This window comes from Pholis gunnellus (genome assembly GCF_910591455.1).
Source record: "Pholis gunnellus genome assembly, chromosome: 3".
Lineage (NCBI taxonomy): Eukaryota > Metazoa > Chordata > Actinopteri > Perciformes > Pholidae > Pholis > Pholis gunnellus.
The window spans coordinates 25231505-25249867 of record NC_136529.1 but is presented as its reverse complement, the minus strand read 5'-3'; the positions used below and the strand labels follow the sequence as shown (position 1 = coordinate 25249867).

At 41.3% G+C, this 18363-nt stretch overlaps 2 protein-coding genes across 2 annotated transcripts; one reads left to right on the top strand and one right to left on the bottom strand.

Moving 5' to 3' along the window:
• Positions 1-723: 723 nt before the first annotated feature.
• On the bottom strand, positions 724-5881 carry LOC306716013 (uncharacterized protein). The gene is made up of 5 exons (XM_079186535.1): positions 5222-5881; positions 4348-4515; positions 4051-4229; positions 3717-3957; positions 724-3284 (listed from the first exon to the last, which is right to left on the bottom strand). The coding sequence occupies exons 1-5, from the start codon at positions 5768-5770 to the stop codon at positions 2682-2684; spliced, it is 1740 nt and encodes a 579-aa protein (XP_079042661.1). The 5' UTR covers positions 5771-5881; the 3' UTR covers positions 724-2681.
• A 1282-nt stretch (positions 5882-7163) lies between these two features.
• kctd6a (potassium channel tetramerization domain containing 6a) lies at positions 7164-17238 on the top strand. The gene is made up of 6 exons (XM_079186178.1): positions 7164-7266; positions 9305-9388; positions 11339-11508; positions 13062-13314; positions 16391-16549; positions 16726-17238. Exons 2-6 carry the CDS (start codon positions 9362-9364, stop codon positions 16858-16860), a joined length of 744 nt encoding a protein of 247 aa, XP_079042304.1. The 5' UTR covers positions 7164-7266; positions 9305-9361; the 3' UTR covers positions 16861-17238.
• Positions 17239-18363: the final 1125 nt, after the last annotated feature.

Here is an 18363-nt window from a genome sequence, read left to right as displayed (position 1 = left end):
TTCCCCTGAAAGTTTTGCACTGCTGGGTCTGTATGACAGTCTCATACTGAGGGATGAGGTCACTAGTGTGGCAGAAGACGACTCAAGAACCACTGACATTTAATTATGTTGTTAGCTAATGATGTGCAAGACGTTGAATAAGTATTCAGACCTTTTTTACTTTAAGTAAAACCTTTAAGTACAGTGCAGTGTAGAAATAGTTACAAGTAAAGAAAGTAAAAGTTCTGCAAAAATATTTGCATCAAAATATATTAGTAGTACCCGAAGTTGAAGTATGCAGAAGGGCCCATTTCACTATATATATATATATATATATATATATATATATATATACACACACAGTATATACATATACGTATAAATATGAATCAGGTATTATAATTAGTGATGCATTCATGCATACATCACTATAGTGCTGGGAAGCTTAACTTAAGATAATATATCATTTATATTAGATTTTTGATTTATATTTTGTAATCTTCAAATCAACCAGTAACTGTTATTTAAATGTAAAGTAAGTTTGCTTCCAAAATGTAGGAGAGTAGAAATATGAAGTAGCATGAAATGGAAATACTGAAGTGAATGTTCTTATTTATATTCCACCTCTACAAAATCAAGCCTCAATCAAAAGGGAAAACATCAAACTCAATTGTTTACCATAAATAAACAAGACGATCGTTGTGCAGTAAATCTGCATCACCTGAAGGAGAAGCGAGAGCGGTGAAGCATTAAACATTTTTTATTTGACTTTTACAATACAATCTCATCAGACTCGTTCAACAGAAAACATCCGTCACATTCCTCCAACTCAAGACACACAAAAATAACATTTACTGAAGAAAGAACAAAACCTCTCTCGTTACAAATCAAACTATATTACAGTAATATATCTCCTGGTTCAGAAACTCGTTTTCTAACCAGGAGAGAAAAGTTCATCCGCAGTTTTACAAACGATGGAAATATTCAGTGAACACCACAGAAAAGGATCGAGAAACACTTTATTTTATGGGCCCTTAATGTCCTAATAATGTCCCGGAAAGAACTATGTACTCTGGTGATAATGCTGAACATTATTCTCCATAAATCAGTAGACAAACTTCACTAAAACATTTAAACCAGTTTAGCCATTGTTGAAGTCTCTATTTTCTTCATAATTAGTGTTACATTTTATAGTCCTTTCATTTAAATAGACTAGATAATCAAATAAAAATACGATTTCCAAGATAAATTGTTGAATTCTAAAAAAAAGATTTGTCCGATTTTTGACAGTCGTATATTTTTGTTTTCTTTGCTCTAATGCTGCGTTCAGGTAACGTTGGAGTTACCGTACTCACCAGTCGTACGACTTGTAAAAAGCGTTCACGTGAACATCTCGCTCGTGACGACTAAAAACTGATTTTTTTCTAGAAGTCGTTAATGATCTCAATGTTCCTGAAACGAAACATATGGAAGCCAAAGTCTGTCTTAAAGGTTGTTTCATAGTTTTAGTGGTATTGTAAGTATTATACGGACAATGTGTTTAACCCTCGCATTACCAACTCTGTGATCATACAACATGTAGAGTTTATGCTTCAGAGGAGCACATTGAAGCTGTTCTCCTGATCTGATGGGTTCACTACGGCAGACAAACAGGAAACAAAGAGACAAAGCAATACACGTTCCCTCAGTTGTGCATCCGCAGAAACACTTTAAACAAACACACAGCTTCAGTCTGTAAACGTCCAGTTCTGAGGATGAAAATCAAACCTGTTCCTGTGAGTTTATAAACTTTACTTTGTCGAGGAACTCTGAACTGAACGCGCTGTAGTGACGTTTGATAAAGAAAAGTAATCAGGATTAAAAACGCGTTTATCTGCTGATAACTTCCCTCATCCAGCAGCGGGTGACGCGGTGAGGACAGAACAGACTCCTGATGCTGTGTGGAGTCGCTCAACCTCCCCAAAGCCAAACGTGAGGCTTTTTCTCCCCCCTCGTACTTTCTACATGTACGTTAGTGGAGCTGTGTTTCCTCTCAGAGCGTCAAAGATTTATGGGGGAAAATATACCACAAGCAATGTGGAGCCAACTGTACGCACATATTGTGAGAGCACACAGCTTTTAAGACAGTTAGCCGCTCAGTCGTAGCTTAACTGTTGGCAAAATCAAATCGCTTTTCAAAATATAACTTTCTTGAAGAGTTGCAATTTTATTATCACAATTTTTACCGTTTATCATAAATCAAAGTCTGTCTTCTGTTCGTGTAACATTTTGCCCTTTTCCAAAATACAGTCAATATTTAGGAGAAATGTCTGATTTACTTTAGTTCTCTCACTGTGTTTCACTGAGACCTGCAAAACAAAATGTTACTAAAGACTTTATTTTGGAAGCTGCTGCTGAGGAAGCTGGAACAAAAGAGGAAGTTGGTTACGGTCCAACGATGCCGACCAATCAGCTGTGAGTGTTGTATTCTCAGTCTCAGTGGAGCGCTTTTCTGTTTCAGAGGCTTTTCTGGAAACAAATTAACTCTTTTTTTTATATCTAACGACAAAATGAAAAATGTAAAGTAAAGCTCTCAATAGTTTCCCTCCAGTTACGGCCCTCCTACTATTCCCAGAATCCCTTTCAACATCACCCAGAGCAGAGGGGCGGGACCTCTGTCCTGCTCTCTGATTGGATGCGGGGCCAGTTGAGTCTATAAAGTCTTATGGAGCCGATAGGTCGGATCGTCCGACTTCCGAGTGCCCCTTCAGAAGGTCGAGCCTCACCACCACCACCCGCCTCTTCTTCTGCTCAGACCCTTCTTCTTCATCATCATCCTCCTCCTTCACCTCCCCCCTCTCCTTCACCTTTCGTTTTGCTCTCTCCTTCCTCTTCTCCTTCTTCGCCTTCTTCTTCTTCCTCTTCTTTTCCTTCTCTGTCGTCGTCTTCTCCTCCACTGCCTGATCCTCCTCTTCCTCTTCCTGCACTACGTCCTGCACTTCCTCCTGTTCCACTTCTAACTCCTCCACCGCCATCACCATTTCATCTTCTTCCTCCTCCTTGTTTTTTTCTTCCTCTGCTTCCTCCTCATCTTCTTCTTCTTCCTCTGCATCCTCCTCATCATCATCATCGTCATCATCATCATCTTCTTCCTCCTCCTCCTCATCTTCATCTTCTTCTTCTTCCTCCTGCTCTTCCTCCTGCTCCTCCTCCTGCTCCTCCTCCTCCTCCTCCTCGATATCCCCTTCCTCCAGATCTGCCATCTGTTCTCCTTTCAGCTGCTCTAGTTTGAGCTTCATCCTCTGTTGTCGTCCGTTCTGTGTTGACTGTCGGGAGCAGAGCATTTTCGATATCATGCACAATATTACTTTTAGTTTCTGTCAGTATTACTTCTTATGCACTTTATATTTATACTCTTGTTTTTAAATCGTAGGTTATTGTAATTACGTTTTCTATTAGTTCTTTTTTTTCTACTACATTTACCTAAATCTTACCGCTATTCTATTTTGCACTGGCGTTAGTATAACTCAATACTTATTACTCTATTGTTAAAATATATATATATATATATATATATATATATATATATATATATTGTACTCTATTGTTTTCTTCTTCTGTTGTAATCTTTAATCAAACACTGGCACAAGATTTTCCTTCTGGATAAATCAAGTTTTCTCTCATCATATTTGAATTGTACAAACACATAGAAACATCTGGCTGCAGCCAACATGTGTGTAAACACGCCAGACACTCACCGCCTTGTTGCCGTTCCGCAGCCTGTGCAGCAGCAACCGGACGGTGTCTTTGTTCTGACACAGTCCCATGGTGTTGAGGGCGTCCAGGGCGGAGCCCGAGCAGCCCTGCAGACGGAGCTCCGCCCCCAGAGCGGCCTGCAGGAAGTTGTTCTTCCAGATGTTCCTGGTGAAGAGCGGGATGGAGAGCGCCACCACGGCCCGGCGCATCAGCAGCGTCTGGGCCTGGTCCTCTGTCATCTGACTACCACACAAAACAAACAGAACACAGACGGGGTCTTAGTAGATCTTTTTTGTGTTGAGATTGAAATGAGCCAACCTTCAACCTGAGACTTACTGGCTGCTCTTGGACAGAGCGTTGATGTCGGGGAACAGCGAGGTGAGGCAGGTGGTGACGAGCGGAGCGTTGTCCTGGGCCCAGCTCAGACAGCGCCGCCAGGGGAAGGACGACAGCGGCTTCCTGCTCGACACCTTCTGGTGGAAGGGATTGTCCGTCTGTCGCGTCAGCGCCTTCATCTGCACCGCCACCGGGAAACACAGCACGATCACACAACAGTGGAAAAAAATGTGCATTATGAAGAATTAAAGCAGGATGCGTTTGTCCTGATCGACCAGGAGGAGCCTCCGTCCTCACCTCTTCTTTCAGCTGTTTGCTCCAGAACTCCAGCATGGGCTTCCGGGCACCTTTAGCGGACCAGAGCATTTTGAAAGCGGACTTGTAGCACGACTTGCTCACCAGCAGCGCGGCTTTGCTCTTCTTTCCCATCCGGCGGCCTTTCTTCTTCCTGTCTCTCGCCTCTGGCTGCAGTCACCAACACCGAGGGCACAAACGTCAACACTTCTCAATGCATCCCAACGTGACACCATCAGATCAGTGTGTAAGTAAACTGTACAGCCGGGTCCTAAACCACCTATGTGGAGGATTATCTAGTGCGCTCGTTGGCCACTACAGGTCATTATTTTCAGTTGGGTATATGTTGCGCAGTCACAATCGACCGTACACTACTTTTGGAAAAGTTTGACTTAAGTCTAACCAACACTAGATTTTTGAGAGAGAGCTAATTATTCCTCTTATAATATATAAACCCATATTGAGTTATTATATAAATGCATGATTAACATTCTCTCTTTTACGTAGAGAATTCGGGCAGCACTACAAAGTAGTAAACACGCTGTACAGTGAATAAGGATTAGTAAGCTAAATCTGGACACAGCATACTTTAATGTATACTTTTGTAAAACACTCAGCTTCTCCAGAGTTACGACTTGATTTATTATCCAAAGAGAAGATGGTAATGAGGAGTTTACTTGTATATTGATTGTTCCTGTGTTGTATAGAGCAAAGAGATGTAACCTCTGGCTATATATTTACTTTGTGTTTGCAATTAGGGAACATTTATCAGGGAAAATGCATTAAAAACAGGATCACGTGTTAAATGTTCATCTGAGTTTCATCTCTCTCTCTCACACACACACACACACACACGCACACACACACGCGCACACACCTGATACGGTTTCAGCCACAGCGATCTCTTCCCGTTCTGTTTGCGTCTGCATTTCGTCCTGATGACCTGCGCACACGTCTCGCACAGGAAGGACTTGTCGTGCACGGTTGTCGTGGAGTCCGGGAACACCCAGTGCACGGTCTCCGGCGTGGTGAAGGTGAACACCGCCCTCCGGTTGAAGCTCCGGCCCTGCTTCTCGAACGCAACCTTGCAGGCGGAGCAGCTCTTGTCCTCCGGCCGCTTGGGACGCGTGCGGCCAACTTGATGAACCGCAGCAGCAGCGGGGAATTCCGTGGCGTCGTCTGTCTTTCGGGGGCCTTCTTCTTCTTCCTCGGCCTGCAGCGGAGTAAACGCACACACGTGGTTTACAGGTGGACAGTCCACCTCCGCACCGACCGTCGTTGAGCTTTCTTGCACGACGACTCCGCCGCCTGCAGCCTCCGAGGACGTGGAGTTATTGGCCGCAGTAGTTTCGGCATAGTCGTGCTCGGACGTGGCAGCCGCATCGTCATCTTTGCCCACGTTCGTCTCGGTCTTTTTAGTCGCCATGACGACAACGGAGAGCCTCCAGGTTTTTTTAAAACGTAGGAACGACTCCAGAGCAGATGGAAAACACAAGAGACGTGATCCAACCGGATGTAGCCGCCGATAAACAATGTTTAGTTTCCGTGTTTTCTGTTAATCAAGAGGCCGCTGGCTCCCCCCGGTGGTGGGAGGCCGGTACTGCTTTCTCTTCTTCTTCTTTAAGATTTATTGGCGTTTGGCAAACAATGAATTGGTACATTACCGCCACCAACTGGTCTGGAGTGTGGATCAGGACGTCTAGGATTTATAGTTATATATATATATATAAATAAGAACAAAAACAAAAAAACTGGCTCATATTTTCTTAATAATATTAGTTAGTCTAAGATATTTAAATAATACTTGATAACATTCACTTTTTGAGTTCTTTTGCAGAATATCCAACACATCAAACCGTACCTCCATCTTGCCGAGGTCTCCAATCAGCGGCCCCCTTCCCTGCTCATGTTTCTGATATTGTACAATAACGTGTTTTATGTTTCTGACATTGCACTATAACGTGTTCTGTTGTTTCCTTTTGCTCAAAATAGTCGCATTTGCCTGTTTCATGTTTACCAATTTTTTTAAGCATACTGTTTAGGTCAAGGCAGATATCCTACATGTATCTACTGTTTATTTAAAGGATGAATGGACACTTTTCTTCAGCTAAAATATTGAATATAAATATTAAAATTAAATAAGTAACTAATTCTGTTTTTCATTTCTGCCTCTGGATTAGCATTTAGACTTTGTGTACATTAATAATCAGCACAGATTGAAGACTATGATCTCAGTATGCTGAATTTATAAAATCATGTTGTCATGCATTCAAACTTGTACTTGAAGCTAATGCTAGTGTTTCTGAGCATCAGATTATTAGTATAAACATTTACTTAAGGAACAAAAAGTAGAGTAATCATTCTGCCCATTTCAGAACCTGCTTTATAGTAATTATTGATGCCTTACTGTGTTCAACTCTTTAATGTTGCAGCTGGTAAAGGTGGACCTCATTTTAATGGCGTTATATACTGCTAGGTAACTTAACTATACGATATCATCACTTATAAATTGATTTTATTTCGTGTTAATTATCTAAACGTAGTGGAGTAAGAATTAATGTACAATATTTGCCTCCAGAATTTAGTGGACTAGAAGGAAAAATGGCAATACTCAAGTAAAGTACATTTAAATGGTATTTAAGTACAGCACTTGAATACATGTACTTGATTACATTCCAGCATTGACTATAATATATACTCATAATTCATAATTATACTATTCATATCTGTATATTGATTATAACGACTCTTATTTTTATGTGGTCTTATTTTGACGGGTCTTACCGGAAGTCTCCTCATCTTCGACATGTGTGCTTGACAGAACTGTAACAGATGGATGTAAAAAGGCTATTTTAGCTCGTTGGCTGGATGTTCTACCTTCCACCTGTGTGTCGTGTTAAAGCAGTGATGGAGCAGTTATCGGTAAGACCGAACAGATCTTATTTCTTTTAAACGGATCAAAGTGACGCTGTGACGTCTTCTTGCATCGATATGCTCCTTCATGTATTTACATTATGTAGCAAAATACAAACGTGTCACGGCGTGTTTGACGCAGTGTCCAGTTCAACTAACACCAAACTACAGCCTCTAAAATGACCACATTAACTTAAATCATCGTCACAATCAGCTGAATATGATCACTGTACACATGTGTGTGCGTGTGTGTATTCATTTAAACTACTTAGTAGCTTAATCTATAGTAATAACATTATTTATTAGTTGCTCTGTATTAAGATTCTGAATCTGCAAAGTAATTACATTTATTAAATACATGTAGTGTTGTGAAAAGTGAAAGGTCTGAAATGTAGTGGAGCAAAAGTATGAAGAAGAAGAAAATGGAAATACAAGAAAAGTACAAGAACCTCCAGTACAGAGACCAGTAAATATGACTTTTCTGTCAATCAATGAATCAATTACCTGATAAACTGTTTCTGTTCCATTACTGATGAGTAATAAAACATATACTTTCATCATCGAGGGTTTTAATTCTAGCATACTCTTGCTAGTTCCTTAAGATTACCAACCCTCGCTTTAAATTGGTGAAGTTAGTAAATGTCTGTAATGTGTTTCATGACCCTGATGAGAGCACAGTGAGATGTTAAGCACATTAATCTCCTGTTGACCACAATGAGACCTTATATGTACAATTGTCAACGACGAGAGACAAATCATTTGTTATCCCATTTAAAAATGAGCCTTTGATTTGATTAAATGACAATTTTACATGTCAAATAAGTGGCATTTTGTTATAAACCGTTTGAAGTTCAAGACTGTGATAATATGTAATCAGAAAGACTAAACATCCAATAGTTGCATCAATGATGTCTCTCAGTGAAGCTGTGATTGTTTCGTACCGGGATGTATTCACACAAACAACAGGTTTTGATCGGGTTTCTTTGCTTTATGGCTGAATAATGAACTCATCCGGTAAGATAACGTTACATTTGTGCGTGGGTATAGACAGGTTACTTAGCCAGCTGGCAGGCCAAGGTAACGGCTCGATGACGTGTACTGTGTGAGACACCAGATGTAAAAAATAATAACAAACCAACATAAACTCAGCAGGGTTCTGCACCTTCAGGGCTTGACTCTATAATCAACACATATTTACTAGGGTACTAGACTCATTTTTAAACCCTTTTGTTATTCTGCATCAATGCACAATATTGCACAAATATTCACAATTCTTTAAGCTCTGGTTTGGTCTCAATGCTAAAAGCTTTAACCTTGTCTGGGTGTTGTTTGGTGCTGCAGTGGGTTTATCAGAGCTTGTTTAATGAAAACAGCTGCTGCTGCTGTAAACAATGTTGATGAGAGCAGTGACACTGACACAAAACAAGGTTGCAGGCTGGAAAACCAAAACAATGGCGCTGTATTTTACTACTGAAAGACTACAACGATTGTAGCCTCTTTTAGCTTTATAGCTGGAAAAAGCTACAGAGCAAAAGTGAGACCTCTGTAGGCTCCTTGGTTAACAGCACAAGGCTACATTAGGTGCTACCAGTATAACACACACAACCCTCTGAATAAAGTGTCACCAGTTGAGTTGCATTGTGGGTAATGTAGGCACCACATTTTGACAAAGAAGAAGATTGCGTGCAGTAAAAAAAGACAATATCTCTGGTGCTGCTGCATCAGTTTGCAGGATGCTGGAAATGTAAATGCAGAGATCCTCAGCCTGAAACACAGCTGAGTCTCATTTGCGATGAACGATATTTAATCACAGCTCGTTAGAAACGTTGTGCGTCATTAATCAATTTGTCAGCGTTTTGTTTCTGAGATTTAAGGACGGAGGTCCACAGCTCCTCCTCCTGTTCCTCACTGGCTTGGCACTCGGTGAACACACATCAGTTACACAAGACTAATCAGCCGGATGATGAAGTCTGGACCACGGCAACGCAGCTGCATCAGCTGGGTCGCTTATCCCCATGGCAACCGTCTCATCGACCTCTCGTTGCAGGTGTCGGTGGAAACGATCTCCTCGACGGTCTGACCCTGAAGAGAAGCCACGCTGCAGATGGAGAATGGAGACCTGGGTCACATGGTACGTGCGAGTTTCCTGCAGACATGTTTTTCGGTCTGAACTGTTCTGTGAAGGTATATTTGTGTCTTTTATTTTACACAAACAAAGAGTGAAGTGCTGCTACATTTAAGGTCATTTTGACAAAACAGAGCAATATAATGTCAACTGACCTCCATGTCGCTCATCACAGTGACCTCCCGTTAGTGTTTACAGTGGAAGCAGATGCCAAGAGTCAAGTCGAACCCACCAATAGAAACTCCTGCTCGTTCAGCAGCGTGTGCCCCGCCCACTACATCCAAACTCAACTCGTAGGCTTTTGATTTGCAGCCAGAAATTCTCGTTTCATAAACAAAACTAACAAATAATTTACTCTGTTTATATATTTTTACTTACAAAATGTTTGTTTTATTGGAGTGCGAGAAATTTGCTCTCAAACATTTTTTGTTTGTTTGCGTAATAAAGACACAAATATACCTTCATACTGTTCCCGCTTTCCAGCAGTTGAACAACGGCTGCGTTCAAAATCTCATGCTAACGTTCTACATACCACACATTACACATCTATCAGTATGTCCTGCGGACTAAATTAACGAGTAATACGTCTTCTATATGGGTCACAACGTTGCAGGTTGAAGCTACCGTTCAATGTAAATTGGAGCTGTATTTGAACATTGATGTAGCATTAAAAAATCTGTTAGCTATGTAAAGATAGCACTTTCGCTGTAGTTGGCACTGTTAGCTCTGTTAGCCCTGTTAGCTACGAGCCTCTGGTTTGTTGTCCTTGTCTTTAGCTGTTATATCTGAGTTAAACTCTTTATATCAGCACACACTTACTTGACCATTAAAGCTGATTCTGGTGCATCTTGGCATGCACAACACACTCAATTTGTTTCCCTCCACTTAGTATGAATAGTATGTCAGTATGCAATTTTCTACACAGCCAATGTCTGACATTTCAGTGATGAAACATGCTTTTGTGCAGCTGTATGTGCGAGTGTCTGATACTGTTAAGTTGTGATACCGGTGCTCTCTAAAGCCAAGTTCACACTACACAACTTTCAAGGTTGTCAGATGGCTGTACTGTTCACACTAATCAACATGCTGTCAGGTTGTGATTTTCACGCTGTGTTACATGACTCACCATCAACAGGGGGGGGGGGGTCACACACTACAAGATCCTTCACCTGGAATCCCTGATGAGGTCTCCAAACTAGGTTTTGTCACAAAATCCCACGAGAAAAAATAACGCGGTCGCAGCGTCATCGTGCCACGTGTTCACATAACAGCCTGTTTCTACACATCAGTACTATTTTCCCTCTATAGATCAGTCACTGTGTTATCTTTACTCATGCAAGCATCCAACACTCCAAGTGCAACAACAACAACAACTGTGGTCCATCTTGCAGCACATAGCTCACACAGGGAGGCTTCAGGTGAGGTGACCCCTCCACCAGGTTTCCCCTCAACCCGCATTGCGTTTTCATTGGCTTTAGCTCCCCGACAGATCCAGATGTTTAGCGTTCTAGTCCGTTGTGACCTAAATAGACTGATAGCTTCAACTTCGAATTGTATTCTGTCATTAATATATAAACTGCCTTTAATGTGGATGGGTCACATCACGGGCGAGTCCGCACGATAAGGTCAGTTTCAGTCCCAATAATTCTATGTATCCTTAACCAATTACATCAGTTACAGTCCTAGTTTTGAGACTTGTTTTGATCAAGAAATTAACAGTTTAGATTTCAATGTGGTCCACTTGAAAAAACCTCTAGAGATGTAAATATGTGTAGGTAAAACAAACAGGCTGCGTCGTTTGTAATATCAGATTCGGTTGTATTTTAAATATCCATGTGGGATAACAGGACTTCTTCAGGCTCTTCTTAGTCAACTAGCCTAAGGTCAAGAGCACACATTTGTTCTCGGTGTTCTCTGTATTGTTTTTCTCTTGACTGCGGTTCCTGCTCTCTCCAGATGGGGGAGCTAGTGACTCTGAACGTGGGCGGCTGCGTGTACAGCACGTCTCTGTCCACGCTGCAGCGCTACCCTGAGTCCATGCTGGGAGCCATGATCGGAGGAGACCTCCCGACCGTCAGGGACGCTCGCGGAAACTACTTCATCGACCGCGACGGCCCTCTGTTTCGGTGAGTGTGTGTGCAGCTAGCGGATCAAATCAAGCTAGCTAACTTTCTCCAGGATGCAGGGACACAAAATGGATTGTTTTTTTTTAAACTGAAAAAGGAAAAATGATTTTCTTTGCTTTTACTTTTTAAAAGGCCCTCCTCAAAGCACCATCACAACTCAACTATTGCCTCGTCCCAACCTGCACAAACATCAGCCCAGCCCTTAATTTGCACACAATAATACATCAACAGTCCATCATGACTGCAGTTTAATTTTATGAATGTTGCAGCACCAAATACAAATCATATAATCATTATGAGCCCATAGTGAAGCGTACATATATACGATACAGAAATTGTGTCACCAAGAGGAACAGCCTGGCTCACTGTGGGCCAATGGGAAAGAGATAGAAGAGTGTCAAAGTAGAATCTCCATCTCCTAACGAGCGTCAGTGGCTTCTTACTCTTTACTCAGTCAGTCAGTAAGAGAAACAGATCTCAGACATGTATACAGCTGTTAGTACCACACACAAGTCAAGCATGATTGTCTGTTTCTCCCTGTGGTTAAATAAATAGAAAATTCACCCGAGCCTCATGAGCGCTTTTACGTTTTTTTGATCCCGGGACTTGAGCCCCAGTACGGCCGTGCATTAAAACGGCGGTGAGTGCCAGGAAAAGCTCCAACGTGTGTGGTGAGGAAATATGACCCGTAATACATTACACATTTGGATTCATGATGGCGGTGATGGGTAGCAGAATATGTATTCAGGTCATTACAGCTGAAAGTGGCATAACACATGATTATAGCCCCGTTTTGATTTTTTTCTCATTTGTTCATCATGTTATGTTGTTTTCTCATTTATTTGGGAAGATGGTCCTTGGACATTTGTAAACAATCAGAAGCAGGCCTTAAGTTACAAAAGGTGACCTTTATTAACAACTACAGTGACCAGCTATAGCTATAGTTTATAAACTATGTATTTGTGAGCTGTTTTCAAAGATTTACATTCTCGTTTGGAGCCAAAGGGGTTGAGAACCACAGACGGGGCACAAAACACAGACTGTATATAAGAAGTGGACATAGTCACCATGACGTCACCCATTGGTTTGTGGACTGCCAAGATGCCCTAAAGCATACTCTGCTTAATGGTCTATTTGACTCTAAATGGACCATAATTCACTAAATGAACATCATGCTGTATTGAAGAAGACTTGAAACTAGAGATTGAGACCATAAACTCATGTTTACCATGTTTACTGAGGGAATAAATCAATACGATCTGTCTTCTTTTTGCAACCAGAGGAGTCACCCCCTGCTGGCCGGTAGAGAGAATGCAGGTTTAAGACACTTCCACATTGGCTTCACTTTTCAGAAAACGGAAGTTGCCACCTGGTAGGGAAGTAATAAACTATAGAGAGGTGTCAGAAATGTCAGAAAAAGTGAAACAAACTTTCTCACTCTTGAGTTGCACAGCAGCTCTCTCTCTCTCCTCCCGTCCTGACTTTGACTGACAGTTCAGACTCTTCCAGAATCATCAACTCAGTCTGGACTGATCCTGTCTCTGCTGTTTCAGCTACATCCTCAACTTCCTGCGGACGTCTGAGCTGACGCTGCCGTGCGACTTCAAGGAGGCCGAGCTCCTCAGGAAGGAGGCGGACTTCTATCAGATTGAGCCCCTGATTCACTGTCTAGGAGACCCCAAACCCCTGCTGCCCTACCCCACTGATACCTACGAGGAGGTGGTGGAGCTGTCCAGCACCAGGAAGCTGTCCAAGTACTCCAACCCCGTCGCAGTCATCATCACCCAGCTCACCATCACCACCAAGGTCAGTGTAGATATATACTGTCTGTGGAGATATCATGGCAGAATATTCTGTGACACCAAAACCTAATTATATGCATTAGAATCTTATTTCTACTGAGGTATTTCAGTCCAGGTTCATAGATTTGCTTCTTCTCTTAATGGGCACATTCACATCTATACATTTATATACTTTCATTCTGACATGAATATACTTTTAAAATGTATTGTTCTATGAGATCAGTGTATGTACATGATTCAACAGTCAATCTATATTGTGCTGCACATCAGTTAATTTGATTGATGGAGAGCATTTAGATATAGATTTTTTTACCGTGTACATATAACTTTGTTTTTGAAAAATGTTAAATCAGTAACATTTGTGTTGGAAAACAGGAGCTCAGTCTGGGCCAGTCGATGAAGTCTAAACTGCTCCAACACTTAGTCTATTCTGTTATTTTGCTGCTATTGGCGTCCCGAAAATGTTCGAAAGGAATCACTGGAAGCGGTCACAGTTTGATGTGATAGAGTTTATTCTTTGAGCAAGAAGTAAACCCGAACAGACCCCGGAGTCCAACTGATTTCCCTGCGATTTCTCATATATAGTTCCTCCATCTGGGGCCAATGCTGTTATATTTTATGGTCCCATTCAAGTTTCACTTTACTAACGGTGTCATGAAAAGGCATGTTTTTTCATTATTTTCATTGCCTTTTTAAAAAACTTTTAAGTGTTTCCAAGTTATACATTGAATCTAACAGGTTATATGTTAAATTGTTAGATCGTACTACATTAAGACTAGTTCTGATATACTGATTTCATAGATGTGTGCTTAAAACATTGAATATATTTGATAGTGCTGGCTTACTGTGACAAACTTCAACATCTGCAGGTTGAAACTTGCAGTAAAAGTAAATGTTTGTACATCATTTCTGTCCTTGTTTATTTGTTTGGATATATTATTTTGTGCTACTTTTTATGGTGGGAGGTCCGCACATTTAATTGTTTTATCGCTGAAATCTGTTATTATTCCTGTGTGTGTGTTTTTTCTCTGGGATTGGGTGACATGACAAAATATAGCATGAGATGATAAAAATGTGTCCCAAATGTTTCAATAACATTCATACTGTAATATATGTCCCTTTAATACAGTATATCTGGTTGTATGAGATCATTGTGGACAAGGTCACAAATCAATGAGAAATAGATTTATGAAAGTATTGGATTTTTGTGTTAATGTGATGAAGCACCTTGATTTGTAAGATATTTTATTTCCTGTCTGTTTGTTTTGACCATAAATGTTTGATTTGATTGATAACACATTTTTCTATTGACCTTGAATGGTTGAATTAAGGCATTGAGCTTGAATGGTTTAGGTTAGGCATTAACCTCTATATGTTTAAGGTTAGGCATTAACCTCTATATGTTTAAGGTTAGGCATTGACCTCTATATGTGAGGAGATGGACCAACGAGGCAAAGCTGGAGTTACAGTCCTGCTTTGTCTGCACTGATTGGAGTGATTTTGAGGCTGCTGCTACAGACCTGGATGACACTGTGACATCATACATCAGTTTTTGTGAGGACATATGCGTGCCGACTAAAACCTTCTGCACGTATAACAACAATAAACCCTTGTTTACTGCAAGACTCAGGCAGCTTCCTAAGGAGGAGCCCCACAGAAGTGGGGACAGGATCTTGTACAACCAGGCCAGAAACACACTGACGAGGGAGATCAGGGTAGCAAAGGGAAGCTACACTGAAAAGCTGGAAAAAAGGTTTTCTGCCAACGACTCCTTGTCAGTGTGGAGAGGCCTGCAACGACCTGAATGTCTTCTACTGCAGGTTTGGTAAGCTCACTTTCACACCCCCCAACTGCCCCGTCATCAAACAAACTCCTACGCTCCCTGCCTCCTTCTCACCTCTCCCAACCGACCCCCGACCGGCTCTGAGGATTTGCGAAGAGGATGTGAGTCGGCTCTTTCACAGACAGAAGGGCCCAGATGGTGTGTGTCCCTCCTGCCTGAAAGTCTGTGCTGACCAGCTGGCCCCCATCTTCACACAGATCTTCAACCGATCACTGGAGCTGTGTGAAGTCCCGTCCTGCTTCAAACGCTCCACGATCATCCTGGTCCCCCAAGAAATCCTCCATCACAGGATGAAATGACTACAGGCCTGTCGCCCTGACGTCTGTGGTCATCAAACCCTTTGAGAGACTGGTGTTCTGTTTGTGGACTTCAGCTCAGTGTTCAAAACCATCATCCCGGAAATACTCAAACCCAAACTCTCCCAGCTCACTGTGCCAGCCTCCACCTGTCAGTGGATCACAAACTTCCTGACAGACAGGACGCAGCAGGTGACGCTGGGAGAAATCACATCCAGCACCCGGACCATCAGCACTGGCGCCCCCCAGGGATGTGTGCTCTCCCCACTGCTCTTCTCCCTCTACACCAACGACTGCACCTCAGAGGACCCGTCTGTTAAACTCCTGAAGTTCGCAGACGACACAACAGTCATTGGCCTCACCAGGGAAGGGGATGAGTCTGCGTACAGACGGGAGGTTGAACAGCTGGTCCCCTGGTGTGGTCAGAACAACCTGCAGCTGAACAAGCTCAAAACTGTGGAGATGACAGTGTACTTCAGGAGGACCCACTTTTTTTTGTTCCCCTTGTTTTATTATATGCGTACGCATACATGGAATACATGGCCAATAAAGCTGGTTCTGATTCTGATTCTATATGGTTTAGATGAAGCATTGACCTGGAATGGTAAAGGTTAGACGTTGACTTGGAATAATTAAGTTTATACATTGTCCTGGAATGGTTCAAGTTAGGCATTGACCTGGAACGGTTAAGTTTATGCATTGACCTGGAACGGTTTAGTTTTGGCTTTGACCTGGAATGGTTTAGGTGAGGCATTAACCTGGAACGGTTTAGTTTATGCATTGACCTGGAACGGTTAAGTTTAGATATTGACCTGGAACGGTTAAGTTTAGATATTGACCTGGAACGGTTAAGTTTAGGATAGGTTGTTGTTTGTTCTTTAAATCGTATGTCACCATTTAGACACAACCAGTAGTCACATGACTCTCTTCTTCTTCTCTAGGTCCATGCAATGTTGGAGTCGATCTCCAGCAGTTTCACAAAGTGGAACAAACACATGATGGACACCAGAGACTACCAGGTGTCCTTCACCTTTGGACCATGTGACCACCAACAGGAAGTCAGCCTGCGCGTCCATCTGCTGGACTTCATCTCCAAAGCTGTATGTGGCTTTTTATCTCGTCTTCAACATCATGTGTAGAAATGTTCCTACTAAAAGACACTGTTGAGATCAGTCGGAGTACTTTAACCTCTGTCATCAACACCATATAGCTTATATTTGAAATAATGGCTAATAGTCACATTATAACTCAGTCTGCCTGTCTCATTGTTTTCCAGGGTTTCACAATACGGAACACGCGTGTTCACCACATGAGCGAACGGGCCAATGAGAACACAGTGGAACATCACTGGACGTTCTGCAGACGAGCTCACAGAGTGACGACTGACAGAAGAACAGATGGTTGGACTTAGTGATGTCAACAGACACACGTACAGACAAATAGACAAGAGACTTGTTAGTGGTGGCTTTGTTGTTATGTGGTCATATTTTGTATGCATGTGTTCGTTTTTTTTAATCAAAAGGAAGTCTTTTTAGGAGGTCATTTTTTGGAAAGTGAGGTCATTTTTGACTCGTTAATATTTCCCTCAGCCCAATGTGAGGTTTTTGGAAGGCTAGCTAATTAGAAACATGTGGTACATTATGGTGAGATGTTTTGTTTTTGTTCAACTATCACATATAGCTGCAATGTTCCGGTAAAAGTATGGCCACAGTATGCATGTATGTACAGTATGTATGTAGCTACATACTGTATATCTGGCATATCATCACAAATCTGTTGTACATCAATGACTAGGAAATTATATTATTTGCAAATAAAACAATCTGGATGATTATGATCTTTTTTTTTTACCCACCCTCAGTTCTTCTTTTGTCCACTATTCTCACAGAAATGGACACATTTTAGACCAATTGAAACTAAAGGTTCCTCCTGCTGCTCGATGTTGGTGATGGGGACAAAATCCACGACTCACAATCTGTTTAATAATGTATTCAAAAGTTTATTTGAACCTCAAATTAAGCTTATGAGACGTGTTGGTGGCTCTGTGTTGCTTTTTGAATCATAATGAAGTCTTTTTTCTTTTTGGAAAATTAGGTCATTTTGGTCAAGTGAGGACATTTCTTGGAATGAAGAATTAAGCCATTTCTGGACAATAAGGTTATTTTAGGAATGTGAATACATTTTTGTAAAATGAAGTTAGTTTTTGAAAGTTATAACATTTTGGGAATGTTATGATTTATCTGGAAATTGAAGTAATTTTTTTGAAAAATGAAGAGATTTTAGGAAAATTTGGTCATTTTTGGAAGGCGAAGTCATTTTTGTAAAATGAATACTTCGGAAAGTTAAGACATTTTTAGAGAATTAAGAATTATTTTGGACAGTGAAGTAATTTCTTTAAAACATTAAATATTTTTTGGGAAATTAGACTTTTCCTAATTGAATGGGGATAACTAGGTAAACATAAAACCAACATGTAGATATATTGTCAATGATGCATCTGTGTTCTTTGGGGTAAATTTGACCCTAGTCTGTTTTAGCTGTTTAAAACATTTAACACTAATTTGTGTAGGTTGTTTTGGTTGATACTGAGGTCTCTTTCACATGCAATGTTTTAATCTTTGGGCCCTAACCTGCCATTAACCATGCCTGTAGATGTGTGAGAACCCCTGATATTTCCTACACTGTGTGGTGGGGGAAATATGTTGCTGTGAGAACATTTATTGTTCATTTAACACCGGAGACGGTCAAACATATAAAAGCTTGCAGAGCAGGCTTGTAAACCATCTCACTCGGTGCTCTGTGTGCTATCTTTATGCTCCGCCTCAATAGAAAATGACCTCAAAGCAAAGTCCTTTTGACAGTGAAAGTGACATAGAAGAGAGACTGAGACTGAGGGTAATGTTGAGGAGGACCT

Bases quoted from the DNA above. Each gene is read 5' to 3' on its own strand.
- LOC306716013 (XM_079186535.1), bottom strand. From the start codon at position 5,770: ATGGCGACTAAAAAGACCGAGACGAACGTGGGCAAAGATGACGATGCG. The intron at 3,958-4,050 runs GTAAGTCTCAGG...TTTGTGTGGTAG, and splicing joins GCTCTGTCCAAGAGCAGCCA to TCAGATGACAGAGGACCAGG. The intron at 3,285-3,716 runs GTGAGTGTCTGG...TGCTCCCGACAG, and splicing joins TGCGGAACGGCAACAAGGCG to TCAACACAGAACGGACGACA.
- kctd6a (XM_079186178.1), top strand. From the start codon at position 9,362: ATGGAGAATGGAGACCTGGGTCACATG. The intron at 11,509-13,061 runs GTGAGTGTGTGT...CTGCTGTTTCAG, and splicing joins CGCGACGGCCCTCTGTTTCG to CTACATCCTCAACTTCCTGC. The intron at 16,550-16,725 runs GTATGTGGCTTT...ATTGTTTTCCAG, and splicing joins TGGACTTCATCTCCAAAGCT to GGTTTCACAATACGGAACAC.